The 16,586-nt window shown below is 35.6% G+C and overlaps 2 protein-coding genes across 3 annotated transcripts in view; both read left to right on the top strand.

Moving 5' to 3' along the window:
• Positions 1–2,948, top strand: part of LOC110026286 (phosphoglucomutase, chloroplastic) — a 44,582-nt gene extending 41,634 nt beyond the window's left edge. For both annotated transcript variants that reach the window (XM_020727171.1, XM_020727170.1), the window contains exon 22: positions 2,735–2,948. In XM_020727171.1, the coding sequence (XP_020582830.1) occupies positions 2,735–2,802 (68 nt within the window). In that variant the 3' untranslated portion in view covers positions 2,803–2,948. The remainder of the gene's footprint in view (positions 1–2,734) is intronic.
• Positions 2,949–5,040: 2,092 nt separating this feature from the next.
• LOC110026294 (polygalacturonate 4-alpha-galacturonosyltransferase-like) overlaps positions 5,041–16,586 on the top strand; it is a 27,684-nt gene continuing 16,138 nt past the window's right edge. The window contains exons 1-3 of the mRNA XM_020727177.1: positions 5,041–5,157; positions 5,248–5,415; positions 10,669–10,703. Coding sequence (XP_020582836.1) covers positions 5,082–5,157; positions 5,248–5,415; positions 10,669–10,703 — 279 coding nt within the window. The 5' untranslated portion in view covers positions 5,041–5,081. The remainder of the gene's footprint in view (positions 5,158–5,247; positions 5,416–10,668; positions 10,704–16,586) is intronic.

The raw sequence follows: 16,586 nt of genomic DNA, 5'->3' as shown, positions 1-16,586 counted from the left end.
GGACGAGCTGAAGCGCGGGATAAGCATCAAAGATGACTGATGTCAAGACTTAGGAGAACGACTCGATGAACAGTTCAACGATTGTCAATGACAAGCAAACGCGATGAACAACATCATAGGAGATGACCACCTGCGATGGACGATGGCCCTCGAGCGACCGACATCATAGGTTGAAGACAAAAAGACGAAGATTCGAACGATTCCCTAATCCTATCGTAGGATGAAGATGAAGCAAAAGAAGCTTTGATCGGTGCCCTAATCTTACGTCTTCGACGAGTGATTCAAACGAATCCATGCGTGGGAACGAAGATACATAAACTAACGAATGATTCGAATGAAAGATTCCAACGATGAGTGCAAGGAACGATGCCGAGCTGAAAATTTAGAAACGACGAGTTGTGCATTGCTCTTCTACCACGTGAAGTAAAAAAACTCTTTTTTTCTTAGTCGCTACCACTGTCGGTCAATTTTTTCGATATAGATAGATTTAAAACCTTAATTAAGAATATATTTTACACATTTTTATACACTCCAATCTCTATATATTATGAATATCTCTAATAGAGTAAAGATCCTGTAATTAGGTCTCTTCTAATTAGATTACATAATATAGAGAATACATTTATCAGGTTTCATATAATCAAGTTTCCTAATATACAAGCATAAGATTTATTAATTTCCAAAACATGTTTGAAACAAAAAATTGTCATATTTATAGGTTTGGAAATATTGGCACCCTAAAATTTAATTGGGGTGATAAGTAGAAGTGACGTCACTTAGAGATAATGTGCCTTGAAATCCAAATTTATTATAGAAGGTAAGGAATTAATTTGTGGCGGTTTTAGAGGCTAGCTTGGTAATTTGTGGGATTGCAAAGTTGTTAGTCCATTTTTATGGACTAGTGAGCAATTTCTGGACCTTCTTATGGGTTAGGAATCTTTTTGAGGTTTTGAGGGAAATAAATGCATGCAAGCAGACAAATATGGACCTTAATTTTAATATAATTAGTAGTTTCCATTTTAGAAGTTACCAAGAGTAACCTATAATTGTCTTCTATATAAGAAAGTTGTTAACCAGTCTAGTAGTCCTAATTAAACAATCATAGGTGATTACCAAACTCTTTAATCTTCATTCAAAATGAGTGAAAATCATTACCTTATTTGGTCTCAATTTGTGAAAGCTTGCGTCAAAAGAAAGGGAAAGTTAGTCTATTTGATTGAACCCATGCAAGCCAATACATGTTTGGTTTGCTTACATGGGATCTAGAAGGTTATTTTCATAGACAATTGCACGAATACAATACGGGCTTAAACAATCCCCGAATGTGTTGTTTGAGAAGTTCATCTAAGTTATGGAAAGGTTATACCTCAAACTAAGCTTTGGACATCATACTCCATTCATTAAAAATTCCAACTTAGTCAAAATTATAATATTTATAATGTGTGTGGATGATATTATTATGACCGGAGATTATCTAAAGAATTTCAAGTAAAAGATCTAAGAAGACTCAAATATTACCTAAAAGTTGAAGTAAACGACTGATAAGTTTGGAAATTCTGATCTCACAACTTATTTGGGATGCAAACTCTCTGAAGTTTCAAATGACTATTGCCACTAACTCTAGCAGCAGGTGAACACCTAAAATTTTATAAAGAGCCCAAAGATTGATTGGGAAGCTTATTTTTCTTGCTCACACATGAGTAGACATAGCTTATGTTGTAAGTTTTCTAACTCAATTTATACATAGTCCTAAAGCAATGCTGCTGCAAATAGAATACAAAATTTTTCAATGCCTTAAAGCACATCAACAAATAGAATTTTATTCGAAAGAATTAGAAGACTCAGCTTAGACTAGGTGGCCTGCTATCTGTTACCATGCTTTCTTTGGCGATAATCCAATCGCTTAGGAGAATCAAAGAGAAAATAATAGTCACTAAATCTAGTATTTGAATGAATTTTGGGCAAAGATCCAAGGAATCTATGAAGTATTGTGGATCAAAATTATCCTAAAAGATTTTAGAATAAAATGGGAAGATTTATGAAGCTCTTTGAAGCCTAAACTCTTTGGAATGGTGTCTTTGTTTGTTGAACTAGTGTCAGATATTGACACGTCCCAACACACGTCTGACACGCGGCAAACAATAGAAGCTAGAGACACTGCAACGTTATGGCAAAGACAATGTGGGATTCAGGGGCAGAAGACATGATCAACATGGTGAGCAGAAAAAATATAATCCAATGGAAAGTTCATAATAATTTTTTTAAAAAAAACATAATGCCCTAATTGATTCATCTCATTTTGAGACACTAAGATGACTAGTCTCATTTGGAGGATATGGGAGGAAGGCACGCTTGTGACAATAAAGACATGGGGCAATAGAAGGGAGTGAAACAAAAAAGGCTACGAGGAGCAAGGACCTTTTTTTTCTACTCATGCTGAAGGGAAGAAGACGACATATCGAGCAACATCAGAATATGACACGAGGCGAAGAGGAAGCCGGATTGTGTGGCCATTCAAAGCTTTTTGGGAGTTGCATGCAGTGAGTCATGCAACAAACTGTAGAAAAAATTTTCTTTTTTATATATTTCACATTAAGTTCTTAATGACTATGACCATAATATGCATCTTTAGAGACCTTCAAATTTTTTGTTTAAAGCTAAAGATTGTTATAATGAAACTTAACATTGAGCTATATCCAATTTCGCTGATACATTTGTGCGTTTTGATGCCCAGATTTGGCGCTATCCATGTCGAAATTGAGAGAGTTTGCAGGCAGGGATAAGCCTACAGTCATCACTTGAAGCTCTCTGGAATGATTTTGCAGAACTGTAATTATTTGTCTTGATAGCTACTTATTATTTTTATTTTTGTGGTGTGATGTTATTTAATAAGATGTTAATAAAGTGATAGATTCGTACATATTAGACAAAGGTTTACTTCTATTGAATTCTTTCTGTTCTCTGGTTTAATATTCAATTAAAAGAGAGATTTACATGCGTACCACGCAATTACAAAGTATAAACTGTATTTGAATTTTTGCGTAAAGATAGGAATCAATTTTGACTGTTAATATGTTAATGCATGGGTATTGGGTGGTACAGATGTAAAGAACTTTGATAGGGTTGTAACGTGAAGTTGGGCTAGAGCTATCCTTGATTTGAGCTTAATTAATTAATCGAGTTTGAGCTTGAGCATTACTCCTAGAGTTTGAGCTGGGTTGTTTAGTATTGTATGCACCAACACTATCAGCTTGAATTTCAAAGGGATCGAATTGTGGATGATGATCGCACTGTTGAAGTCTCGAATCAGAGAGCATAATTTGCATTAGCACATCTGACGACCAGTTGCTTGGGTTGATCGACATTTGATGTCATCGTATCCGGTTGGCGGACCTTGTTTACGGTCCCAGCCACCTCCTAGGCTTCCCATTGGGTTAGCCAATCAAAACTAGTCACTTCTATCGATTGATAGCCGTTGTGCTTCACCAAGATTATTAACACAAATCTGTCATTAAATTAGCACATAAAGGACATTTCCCCTGAACTCTCTATCTGTTATAATCTCTCTCCTTCTCTCGACTCTAATTCCCGAGGGGTGTATTTTTAAAAGATAATTTAAGACTCAACAATTATGAAATAGACAAGAAATATTAATTTAAATTTGCACTATTTAGAAGATGGTTATTAAGAAATATTTTTTTAATATATTTAATAATTTCAATAAAAAAAATTCAATTTTTAATATATTTTTAGTATATTCTTTTATTAATTATTTTTCAAACGAGCTAGCTCACAAGGAAACTAGTCGAGTCGGAATTGGCTTGAGTTTGACTTTTTAGTTCTTCAAGCTCAGTTCACAGGCCACTTGGTAAGTCGAGCAGAGCGAGTCTCACAGAGTTGGTTGTGGTTACTTACTGGTTGTTCTTAGTTACACCCGCACGAGAAGAAGAGTACCTTCTTTTTAATTTTTTTATTTGGGACATTTATATAAATACCACATAATTTTTATGTATTTACATATAAGACACTTAAACTCTCATATATATATATATATATATATATATATATATATATTTTGACATCAAATCAAAAATATCATAATCATTATCTTCTTAAATGAAAAATACACCTTTTTTCATTCATAAATTTATGACACCTAAAAAAATAAATAAATATGGGTGTTAGATATGTAAATACATAAAAATTGTGGTATGTATGTAAATTTCTTTTTTTAATTCAAAAGTAAATAAAAAATATTTTTAAAACATTCAATAATATTTAGATAAGTGAATTCTAAAAAATTATAATTACCGTTAGGGCAGTCAAAAAAGCTCGTTGTTCGCGAAACTGCTCATGTTCGACTCGTTAAGTAGCTCATGTTCGGCTCGTTCGTTAAGTAAAGGAGCTGAACGAGAACAAGCTTTTAAAGCTCGAATTATGAACGAGCTGAACACGAACAACTCTTTGTTCACTCGTGTTAACTGCTTGTGTTCGGCTCATTTTAGATCAAAATAAAAAAAAATTCATATTTGCTCTTGCGGTGATGTGGTTATGCGTCTTATTTTGCATATATTTGATCCAAGTTCGAATCTAGCACTATACATCTATTTTTTCAGTTTAATTTTAACGAGTCAATTTCGAGCCGAACACGAGCCGGACACGAACACAAATATATAAATCGAACCGAACACGAACACACTATTCATGAGCCAGTTTCGAACACGAGCTGATTTCAAACGAGCCGAACAAGAGCCAGCTTGAGCTCGATCAAGCTCGGTCAAGCTCGGCTCCTTTATGGTTAGCCATACCCAAAAGTTTCTCCTTTGTTGAATTAAATTAAAACATTGAATTGAAATCGGTTCGTTTAATTTTTTTATTCGGACTAAATGTTGTTGGAATTACAATCATTGTTTTTATTTGAATAAACATATTGTTTAACTTTATGTTGCAATTAAAATTTATTAATTAATTATAAAATAATAAGAAATATAAAACATCAGCAGATGGGGTATGCTTTAAATTATTATGCGACCAGAAAACTATATGAGGCGTGCGGGGAGCGTGGCTCACCTTCAATTGCCATGATTTTCGATTCAATGAAGGGCCGAGCAAGCAAGACTGAGAACCGTCCATCGATCTCAGGCTGCTGTCGATCGGGTAATGCCGGAACCCTCCTCTATAGATGTGCGTGCAAATTGTTTCGTTCTCCCTCTAATCACTTCTGCTCGCCTTCTCTGCATTCCTTAGGGCTCCGGTCGTCTGCAATGGTCTCTTCGAACCGTTCTCTGTCGACCGTCGGTTTGTTTCTGACGGATGGAGGGTTTCGCTCTCTCGTCGTACAATTAATCTTACTCTCGCTTCTTGCGCCGCTGTTTTTCCCGGTGGTGTTTGGAACTCGGATCCCCTTGATCAATTGTAAGTCTATTTATGTTTCTTCCTTCTTCGTCTTGCGGTATTCGGATCGCTTCGTCGTTATATTAAGAATTGTGTTTCAGTTATTATGAAAAGGATTCTTAGGGCGTTTAAGATGCAATTGTTGCATTAATTTGGTAATGCGCTGGACTTTTGATTTGATCTGGATATCGAAAGGCCCTTCTTGGTTGATTTTGCTGCATGTTTAGGGCAATAAATGTATATTGAGAAGTTTTGCATTGTCTTTTCTACTTAGAAGTATCCAACAATTTTCTATGTGATTGCCTCTTACATCCATTGAATTTGATTTATAGAATTTGACATGCACTAATGGCCTTTTTTGTATAGAAGAACATTTTTAAGGAAAACGCTAAAGAAGTTGCCCTCTTCAAGTCCTCCAATATTCCCTTGATAAATGGATTTTTTAGTGCTCTTGGTAAACTTTATGCGTAAAAGTTTTGACATGCATGATAATACTTAACTAAGAAAGCATTAGAGATCGTCAGGAGAGCATGTTAACTGTTTACCTCATTTTTATACTTGATCACTAGATTAAATTATTTGAGGTAAGTCATTCTACTGTAACCTGATTTGAGTGTGTAAATATTGAAGTGATCAACATATTGACATAAATTGGTTGGTTCTTTGAGCGCCTTCATACATCTCAGAATAGTAAGCAATGAGTCTCCTATTATGCGTTGGTACAACACCCAGTATATCCATTAACATCCCTCCCCAATTCAGATGGTCAGCATACATTTGATTAGGCTAACACAAGGGTACATTATTGTTTTCATCGACAAGCGAAATACATCAGCTTGCTTTTTTTGCTCCATTCTATTTTAGCATTGACCTTGATCAAAACGTGTAAAGTAGTCAAGCACTGAAAAATGATGGTTGATCTTAAGAACATATTGGTTAGCTCCCATGAAACTCTTTACATTGTCGCTGTCCATAATTGGAATAGCCTTTGATCGCTTTCACCTTTTCAGGACTAATACTGACCTGTCCTTTGCCCGCCTCAAATTCAAGATAGAGGATGGATTTTGTCAGTGAGTTCATACTTATTTGGTTAAGATGGGGCTGATTTTTCTCTACTAAATTGAGCACCACAAATGTTTCGGGTGCTCTTCTTATGAGCTATTGAAGATTAAGAGATAATTTAATTGGAAGATAAAGATCATGCAAACGTGGTCATAAAACTTCATGGCCAAGTACTTATCTGAATTGCATGAACAACTACTCGTATAACCCTTGTCTAGTTTTAAAGGTAGTCTTTCATTTGTCCATCTCATTAATGCACCCTTGGTGGTAATTAGATTTGGGATTTAACTTGATAAAAATGGTTGCCATATTCAGTTGTTGCAACAAGTCATCAATTCATGGCAATGATATGGTTGTTTTGATGTGTCTATTTTCTTCAGAACCATCATGATAGGCTATCATAAGCCAATTTAGTAGGCTGAATAATCTGATACTTCATTAAGTCTACATCCAATCATTTGATCTCTTCATTCTAGATGGTCAAAGTTTGACAAATCAGGAGGTTTGGTAGCTGTGCGTCTAATATTAGCTAGATGTTATGCTTATGGGTCGACCTCTTGGAAGAGCAATACATATCCAACAGTCATTGTAACTATAGATCTCTAGCTTCACTCAATGCCAAAAGAGGAAAGCTTCTTTATTCCTTGACGATGTACCTGATAAGTATAATTTATGTAGCATTTGTAACTTTATCTATCCGGCCCCTCATCATTTCTACACAGTAGTTGTTCTTAACTCAAGCTTCCCTATTTTACGTGTTTGTTTTGAAATCAATTTAATTTTATGTAGCCATAATTGTTGATGATAGATTTTTCCTTTTTCTTTGCAATAACTCTATTGTTTGTCGTAGTAAGATATTTATGTCTCATAAAAAAATTTCAAGTTTCTTCACACTTTTTGCTCATAAATCATAATAGGATTTAGTTTGAGGAAACATTTATTCCAAACTTTAATTTCATGCAAGTATTGAAATCTCCTTAAATTCATAGGCTATAAAATTACTAATGCATCCCTCTTGGATGACAACAATGCCTTGCATTATTGAATCCTTCAACTACGTAAAATGTTATTAATCATACAACAATATCAATTATCACAAAGTTGAAGGGTAACACCAAAAGTTGTTCAATGTTAAGTAATCTAAAACAAATTCTTAGAGTCAACCTTTTACAAACATTAGAATGAGGTTTGGTGCATACACAACAGACACAAAGCATACAATAGTCAAATTGCATAGATTACATGGCAACATGGTACAGAGAAAATAAGATAACACTATTAATGGTTCCTATAATAAAATAAAGGAAGATCTACATACATACCACTCAATTCCTGTGTATTTAGATATGTAACACCTGAACTTCAATTTTTTACATACATTGCACTTTACCTATGCATGAGAAGGTATGTTTCACTTATTTAGAAGTTAAAATGGTGGCATTTTGATGGATATCAAATAAAATTGGTGGTATAAATGTAAAAAGTAAAATTCAGTTGTTAGATATGTACATACATGGGAATTGGGTAGTACATGTGTAAATGCCTCTAAAATATGATGACTAGTCGTTCAAGCAAAAGCCAAAATAAAATGGTACACAATAGATACAGACACTTGCATACCTATTCAATTTGATTTTAGCATGCAATTTCACCAAGAAGGCACTTGCCTCAAAGTAACAACATAAGTCTCTCACTGCTATGAAAAACTCTTTTGCTACTCTCACTGTTTGCACATCCATGCGCACAAGCAAAGATCTTTAGCTACTATTGAGTGCCTTTCCAGGTTTCAATCTCATACATCCTAAGAATTGTGTTTAATCATCATCGATTAACTTTTTTTCCACTTTATTTGATTTATGCACAACATCATGTGTGCCCTTGAGATGATCGACAACTTTCACCAAATGTTTTCTCCACCTCCAGAGCTTGAGCAATTTCAAATCCTCTAAGGATCATTAAGTCCATCTGACTTGTTCTTAGGCGCTCTCTTGATTGTAGAATCTTCTAACAACTGCTATGCCCCGCCCTCCATGCATTTTCCATACTTGTGCCAAAGATTATGTAGCTGTGGTTTAATTGAGATTACAAAGTGAAAATGGTTTGATTATTTTCTTTGCCAATGGTGGACAAAGTATGACGCGGGTGCTGTATGTGCCCGAAGCAGGGGCGATCCAGCGGGGACCAGAACCCCACGACACTTTGCGGGAGCCGCGATCCCTTGTGAAGGATCACAAGCCGCGATCTTTCACGATTAAGGGAGGTTGTCTCGCAAGTATTCCACACTGTCTTCTTCTAAGTGTTTTCTTCTCTGGAATGTTCTTGTCCTTTCCAACCCTTCTTTTTTAGTAGAAGTAGAATGCTATAAATGGTTGTCCCCTGTGGGTAAGAGGCACTTGTGATGCTAATCTCCTGTGTGGAGTCTTTTCTCTTTTGTTAGGGTTGTATCCGGCAATATGTGATGGTTCGGTTGTATCTTGCTCCGAGGTGGTGTTCTAAACTTACAATCTCCTTCATCTTTTCTCACCGATTCCTTTTGCTACCTCTCCCCTAGCTGCCTACCACCCCCATACGCCTCCACCACTCTACCGCCACTCATCCTAACCCTACAACCTTACTGTCCTATCTATCGACAACCAACCAAACACCATCACAACTACTCAAACAACCCCCCTCATCTCTTATCTTGCCCTACCATCCCATCGACGCCAACACCGCCTTCGGACATCTTCTTACATCCCTAACCGGGAGATTCGCCTATTATTGTATTTCTTTTTTGGATCGAGTTGTAATCCTCTTTCTACATTAATAAAGTTTGTCTTTGTGTTCCACTGTTCTTCCTACTAGATCCGGTATCAAAATAGAGTATCACAAAATAGTGTCCCAATGTCATGATTGTTGATATTGGCTCTTTTGAGATTATGACTAAACAATAAATAGTTAATGATGGCTTTTTTTGGTAGCTTTAGTGAGGTAAGTAATTATGATATCACATATAAGTTACCCGAGTTTGAATGTAAAAAGAATCAAATGGTTAGCTGTATGTTGTAAACTCTCAAGTATGGTTCCAGAGGGAATTGAATAAACTATTCTTATCAGAAAGAAAAAGATTTGACAAGACAAGTTGGATATTATAGATGCTTGGTTTGATCTAGCTGTTGAGCAGGAAGAACTATTTTTATTGCTCCAAGGAAGTTTATTGTAGCACATAATTGGCTAAAAATAATAGGTTTGGATAAGACCTTTTTTTCGGATATGACAATAAAAAGAGAGAGCATAAATAGTTTGATCCTCTTATATATTGAGTCCTCTAATTTATCAAGCTTAGAGATTTATGAACTATGATCTGGATGCATGGATACAATTGGTTTAGTGGGAGCAAAAATTTTTAGGTTCATTTGTAATATTTTATTTCTGAAGAGAATAATTCTTTAAAATAGTACATGTCATTTGTGTGCTTGTGGGCTGCACCTACACACCGAGCACCTAGAGCCTATGAAGCACTTTCTCATCGGTGCATTTTCTCCCAATCAATGCATAACAGTAGCACTCCTTTGCATGAACATCAAACCCTAACTAGCCATCATTTTATCTTATTTAATTTCTGGACTAACAAAGGGTGCATGTTATCACCTGCCAAGCTTTTGCCATCAAGGGTGTTACAAGTAACCTCTGTTTCTTTGATACATGAGGAAAATGAAACATTGGTTGTTAAGCTATTTATTTATTACTTTTATCTATCACTCTATTGTTCTATTTCAAGTTAGTGCTTGCTAATATTTTATTTACTATTATGTTTCTACTTATTTCAAACATCAATGACAAATGTTTGCACGGCCTTTACACTATGCCAGGCTTTCAAACTTATCTCAAATAATTGTAATGCTATCACTAAACTTATTTACATGGTATATAACTATTTAAGCAAGTCCCCATTTATCATCAATGTTCATGCTCACTTTGGATCTTAGTTTCAACACTTGCTTGAGACCAAAAATGCTCTTCAGTTGTTGCCGTAAGACCAGCTTAGATGGGAAATATCTTAGGAATGTAGTTTTTTTTTTTTTAACCTGATCTATTTAACAGAATCAAAATGTTTATTTTTTTGTAGTGCTTGCATTTTACTATTTGGTATGTTCAAGAACTTTACTTGCTTCATGTCATTCCACTTTAGCTTGTGTATTCCTTGGTTTGAATGCTAATTTATCATTGCAGATCAAAGCAGCATTGCAAATGTATCTAACAAAGTGGTACTTCCCTTCTCTCTGCCTATCTTTTTCAGCCTTTTCACTTGTATTGGCAATATTGGTAGTTTTAGCTTCTCCACTGTGTAATTGCTGTCATTGTTTGCTGTTGGATTGATAATATGTTTGCGAACTGTGAAATTTATGCTGACAACATTTAAAATAGAGATGGGAGCTTTTGAAACTTTCCAAGTGCTCATTCTTTGACTTTATTTTGTTTTGCTTATAGATATTGGAGAAATAACGCTTTTGTTAGGATAAAGTAGAATGAATCATGAAGGAGTAAGTAATTTCTGCGGAGTCATATTTACTAGCGTAAGATTTATTTGATTCGGCGAGATCTACCTACTTCTATAGACACAAAAAGATCAAAGATTCTCTAAACATTGAAGCGGAGAAAACATCAAGTTTGTCACTAATATAATGGATGAGGTGAAACTATTTTACCACTAGCTGCCATTAGAAGGTAAATGAGGAATCTGGAGAGATGTTGATAGTGGAGATATTGATGTGGATAGAAGATAAACTACAATACTCTCTTCTTAATTCATTCTTAGATTATTCTCTGCTTCCCAATCCTAGCAGGCAACCCATCTTAAGAAGCTTAAAGCACTTAAATTCTTCTCTATCTTTCCCTTATAAAAATCGAAAACATCCTCACTATTCTCTGTGCTAAAAACAGGCTGCTGTTCTCAATTTCTTAAAACAGAGAACATTCAATTTGCAGCAAATTCTCCACTCAATCTTCTTCCTTCCAATGAGTTGGGCCTCTTCCCTTTCTCCCTATTTCGGTTATTATTTTGTCATGGATTGCGCCATGCCTTCTCCCCAAAATCTCATCTTATATATGAAGGATTACAAGGATAAGAAAATAGGGAATCAACTACAAGATCACTTAAAATATTTTAAGATCTTTATAGCCCGCAAAAAATAATTTGTCAAATATTTGCATTAAATAGGAGATATTGAATCTATCTTGTGTAGATTTGAATAGGAGAAAATTTGTGCTCAACAAAATTAATGATCTCCTATTTGGATACAGAATTTTTTTTTTATATTGTTTGTGTGTAATGTCCAAGCTTCTCTTGGTGTGGCATTTTAATATCAACATTTATGGAGGTTGATTGAGGCCTCACACAAAGCGTTAGTTTATTTGTACGACCTTGGCGTGCATATTTGCAAGTTTTGCTGTTAATTTGTTCTTTCTTAGCTACAAAGTATCTTCTTTTAACAAGTTGTGAATGACGTCGCAGTTTACTTGTTTGTATTTTTTTCATGGAGTGGAAGGCAAAATTCTTTGCTAGGTGGATTGCTCTTTGATTATCATGGAAGAGTGCAACATGCTTTTGCATATTTTTTAGTTCCTTTAAAACATCTTTAAGCCAAATCATTGCCTTGCAAGTTATAGTAACCACTCCATATTTTACCTCTATGATCGACAACACATTTAGCTTCTCTAATTTTGTAAAGTGCCACTCAATAGTGGTACATTTTTTATGCCTTGCTCTCCTTCCAAATCAACATTAACAAATCCTTGCACTTTCATATAAGTTTTTTTGAATTACAACAAATGATTCATTTTACCTTTTAAGTAGTGTAACATATACTTTATAGCTTCCAAGTATTCTTTTGTTGTTTTGACATATATTGATTGACATCTCCTTTTACATGAACAATGTTCGAACTTATGCATGCCACTGCATATGCAAAAAGATCTAATTTTTTAAGGCATAAGTGAGTTTATTCATGTAGTTGATCTCTTTTTCTACTCCAAGTAAGAGCTTGAAATGATTGAAAAAAGGGATGATGCGGGCACCTCTCGCTTCACGAGTCAAACGTTTGTGCACTGGTTCAAACAAACGGCACAGAACTGGACCGAGTGACCCATTTTCAATTCCTTTACAATTTTTAGCGAGTTTCCTCCTTTTTTTCATTTCTTTCTAGTTTTATTCTATATATTTGTTGTATTCGGCTTTAGATTGGAGTTTTGCTTATGTTTTCTATCCGCACAACCATCGACGCTTGGGTTTCTCCTTTTTTAGGGTTGTATCCAAGGTTGTGTGGTGCTCGGGCTGTATCTCGTTCCGAGGTGGTGATTATTCTTGACTTTTCCTGCCGTCGTCGCTAAACTTGGTGTTGCGTCGTTGTACCTGTTGTCGTTGTCGCTGTACCTGCTATGACAACGCCTCTTCCTACACCACTCTCTTGCTTCATAGCATACTTCCCTGCTATATCTGCCCCAGACCAGCTGTCCTTGTTGTTTTACTACAGTTCCCCCTTCCCAACTGCTGTCTCGACCTCCCGCTTCGCTGCCCTCTCTCTCCCAGCCCTCCACCTTCGTTGCTGCTAACAACAACACATTTCCTTCGTTGTTTTGTTGATGTTCCAACCACCCACAAGCTTACAACACCTCATCCACACCCTAGAAATCTTACCTGCTGAATCTGCTACCTTCCAACATCTCAACCTACCCATTCCAGCCTACCTCACTGATCTCCCTCACCCTTGGGATACACTTTAGTTGTATTTGTTTGTTTTTATTGTTACGTTTCCCTTTTAGTGTGTGGGTTGTAACCGCCTATTGACTTTGTTAGTAATTATATTTATTTTTCTTATTATTGTTTCGGTTAACTCTTGTATCATACCTTCTTTGCTTTCATCATATTGATTATATCTAACATTTTTTTGATATGTTAAAATTAAGACAGAGTTAAAATGTCTATAGCTTTGTCACAATCATTCTTTTCTGGAGAATCTTCAATGCTACTTCCAAATTTTTAATAAAACTTTTTCTTCAAGTTTGTTTTCATTTCTTTCTTTTTTATTTTTAAAAGACTCGTCAGTTTATCCATCGACATATACTTTCCTTTTCCGAATAAGTCTATCTTCCGGATCATGTGAATTATCAGGAGAAGCGAGGAACCAGAAAATTAGAACACACGATAAAAGCGGACAAATAAGAAAAAGAACGCGGAGAACTTCTGTACGACAAACCTTGCTAGTATAGGTCAAACAAATACGTCTGAACAAAATCGAGCCGAAATGGCTTGTGCCAAATATCCGCAAAAGAATGCATATAAATGCTTCCCACAACTAGAGATTCATGTGTGTTTGTTTGTTCTGGGGCCCAGCGTACTACCAAGGGGATGTATCTACATCGTGGTGGTTGTCAAAAAATACTCTTGATTCAAATGAGTTTTGCTTACATTAAAAGTAACAACTGCACAAGACTATCAAAGGATGGTTATTTCGCAGGAAAATATTCCGATGTTTTCAAAGTTCCCATTAAGCCATGGGGCAAAGAATGCGTCTCTCACAGTACTGCATGGGTAATAGGCTCATCGGCACACAGAGCTTAAGAAATAACTAGATCATCTCGACATAGTATCTTGATATGTCAAAGAACTTTTAGACCATAAGGGCAAATGACAAATTGACGTATCCCAAACAGATAACAACTCATCGGTAATCGAGCTATCAAGACAATATCAACGAAAATAAGAGGAGCGACAAGGCTTAAAGTGGGTAGTCGAAGGAAGAGGAGTAATACCTAAACAGGTAAATGTGGCCGAGTCAAGGTACTACAGACCCATCATCTCAAGTCGCTAGGACCCTAAGTTTATATGTTCGTGAAGATAGTCGACCCAACACATCTAATGATCTCTAGTTAATAATCCGTGAATGACGTCTTCCGTGGTAGCCCTAAGGTCAAATAAACGAAACTTTATCTTATGACATCAGGTGGAACTTCAAGAGGTGAAACTTATACCTGTCGAAATGACAAAGATTCTGCTGGAAATAAGAGAAAGGGGAGGTTCGACTACAAAGCTTGAAACACTCCCAACAAAAAGACTTACACCCCGTCTCTGTCGGGGAGCTTCTAACGACCTAAGCATACTGGAAAACCACCTAAGTAAAAATGTATGTTCGGTTAGTCGAGTTGAAGAATCACCATGCCTTCTCATCGGGATATGCAAAATGATGTAGTTATTTATTCAAGTCCCAATGTGGAGACCCTATTAGTATGACTTGAGTGAGAGTCATGCTATGCATCCCGTTTAAGAACTGATCCGAATGTCATGCAGAAAAATAAAACAGGTTTTTGAAAGTCCTAACAATTTGAATTCATTAATTTTGATCATCTGAATATTTTATTATTAGAATTTTGAGTAGAAAATTTATAATTTTAAGGTTCTTAATAAGCCTAAATTATAATTTTTGTAACATCCCAGATCAACTATAAATAAATAAGAGAATAATTCAAGCATGCAAACATACAAGAAAAACATTAAACAAGCCAAAAATAACGAAAAACCGGTTGTCGCTGGTTGACAACATATCTAAAAAAAAAGGTGCCAAATACTGCATAAGTACACGTCTAATTATAATTCTATGCATAAATGAGATTTAAAAATAAGATGCGGGACACGAGTCTACTGCTTCTGGTCTCCGTCACGTGATTTCGTCCGCCCGACACCTTGAAACTCGTGTCCATACCTTATTTCTAATACAAGACTCTTATAGGACTCTAAAAGAACAGAAGAAAAAAAGACTCGACCTACATGAAAACGTTAGTGGGAAAACCAACAAACTTGCAACGTATAGTGAGCCGTGTATTTTTATCGGGAGGAACTAAATGACACCTGCAAACAAAATGCTAATGTAAATCATCAAATGCTCCCCTTTAATGGTATTTGTGTTGTGTGCATATATATAGACATGACTTCCTACAAAATAATGCTTTGATATACTACGATGCATATAAAACATAAGCACACCAAAAAACACAAAAGTGACACTTGACTAGAACAACAAATCCAACAGAGAACAATAGTTATAGGTGTCGAAAATACTACTTTGCACCTTAGTCGAACAACAAATCCAACAGAGAACAATAATTATAGGTGTCGAAAATACTACTTTGCACCTTAGTCCTAGCCTAGCACACAATCTAACGAGAATGTGTCCTAACTAGCATTTAAGCGTTCGAGAAAAGTATTCGGGTATGTATGACTTTGACGAGGTCGCTATACTAGCCCCGTCTTAAAGATCCATTGGATCTAAAAGGTGTCACTCATGATAGATTTTAAAAAGAATTGGCTTTACATATGATTTAATTTGTTACACACATAATTTAAAATTATGATGAATGTAATAAGTAGAAAAATATATATTTTTTTAAGTTTTAAAATAAGTGTCATTAAATATGGACCCATAACATGTAAGGTGGGACAAGTTAGATCCCTTGTATCCTCAGCACAATCATACTCGTGTAAATCTCGATGCGATTGCTCGTATTGCTCAACGATATTGGAGCATAACATCGAGACCAACACGGGGAGTCGCTCACCTATCGAGCATGACTCGCTATCAATGCATGCATATAGATGCAAATGCAAATAATTGTACAGTAAAAGTGGTGAGGAGTGTGTCATGGAGGTAGTAACTAAGGAACAGACGTGTCGCAGAGAAAGTTACCCAAAAGAATGGGTGTGCCATGGAGGCAATGACCCAAAAGGGTGGGCATGCCGTGGAGACAGCGTCTCAAAGGATGTGTTGTTACAGAGGTGTCGGCCGTTTTATATATATATATATATATTTTTTGTGTTACAGAGGTGTCAGCCGTTTTATATATATATATTTTTTTAACTTCGTTGGTTTGAAAAAATGAATGATTTTGTGATTTTGAAAATAATTTAAATATAAATATAACATTTTTTATTTTTAAAAGTAACATTTTAATTTTAAAATAGGTGAGACCAAACGGATCTCACATTTAAGTAATTTAGATGATTGAATACAATACTACGGGTAATACACTTATCCCGAAGAATAAATATATCACTTGTAATAGAGATTCAATCACCTAAACTAAAGAATTTGTGACAT

The sequence above is a fragment of the Phalaenopsis equestris genome, unplaced genomic scaffold (assembly GCF_001263595.1).
Source record: "Phalaenopsis equestris unplaced genomic scaffold, ASM126359v1 Scaffold000362, whole genome shotgun sequence".
Lineage (NCBI taxonomy): Eukaryota > Viridiplantae > Streptophyta > Magnoliopsida > Asparagales > Orchidaceae > Phalaenopsis > Phalaenopsis equestris.
The sequence above is the reverse complement of the archived record's forward strand: the minus strand, read 5'-3'. Positions and strand labels throughout refer to the sequence as shown.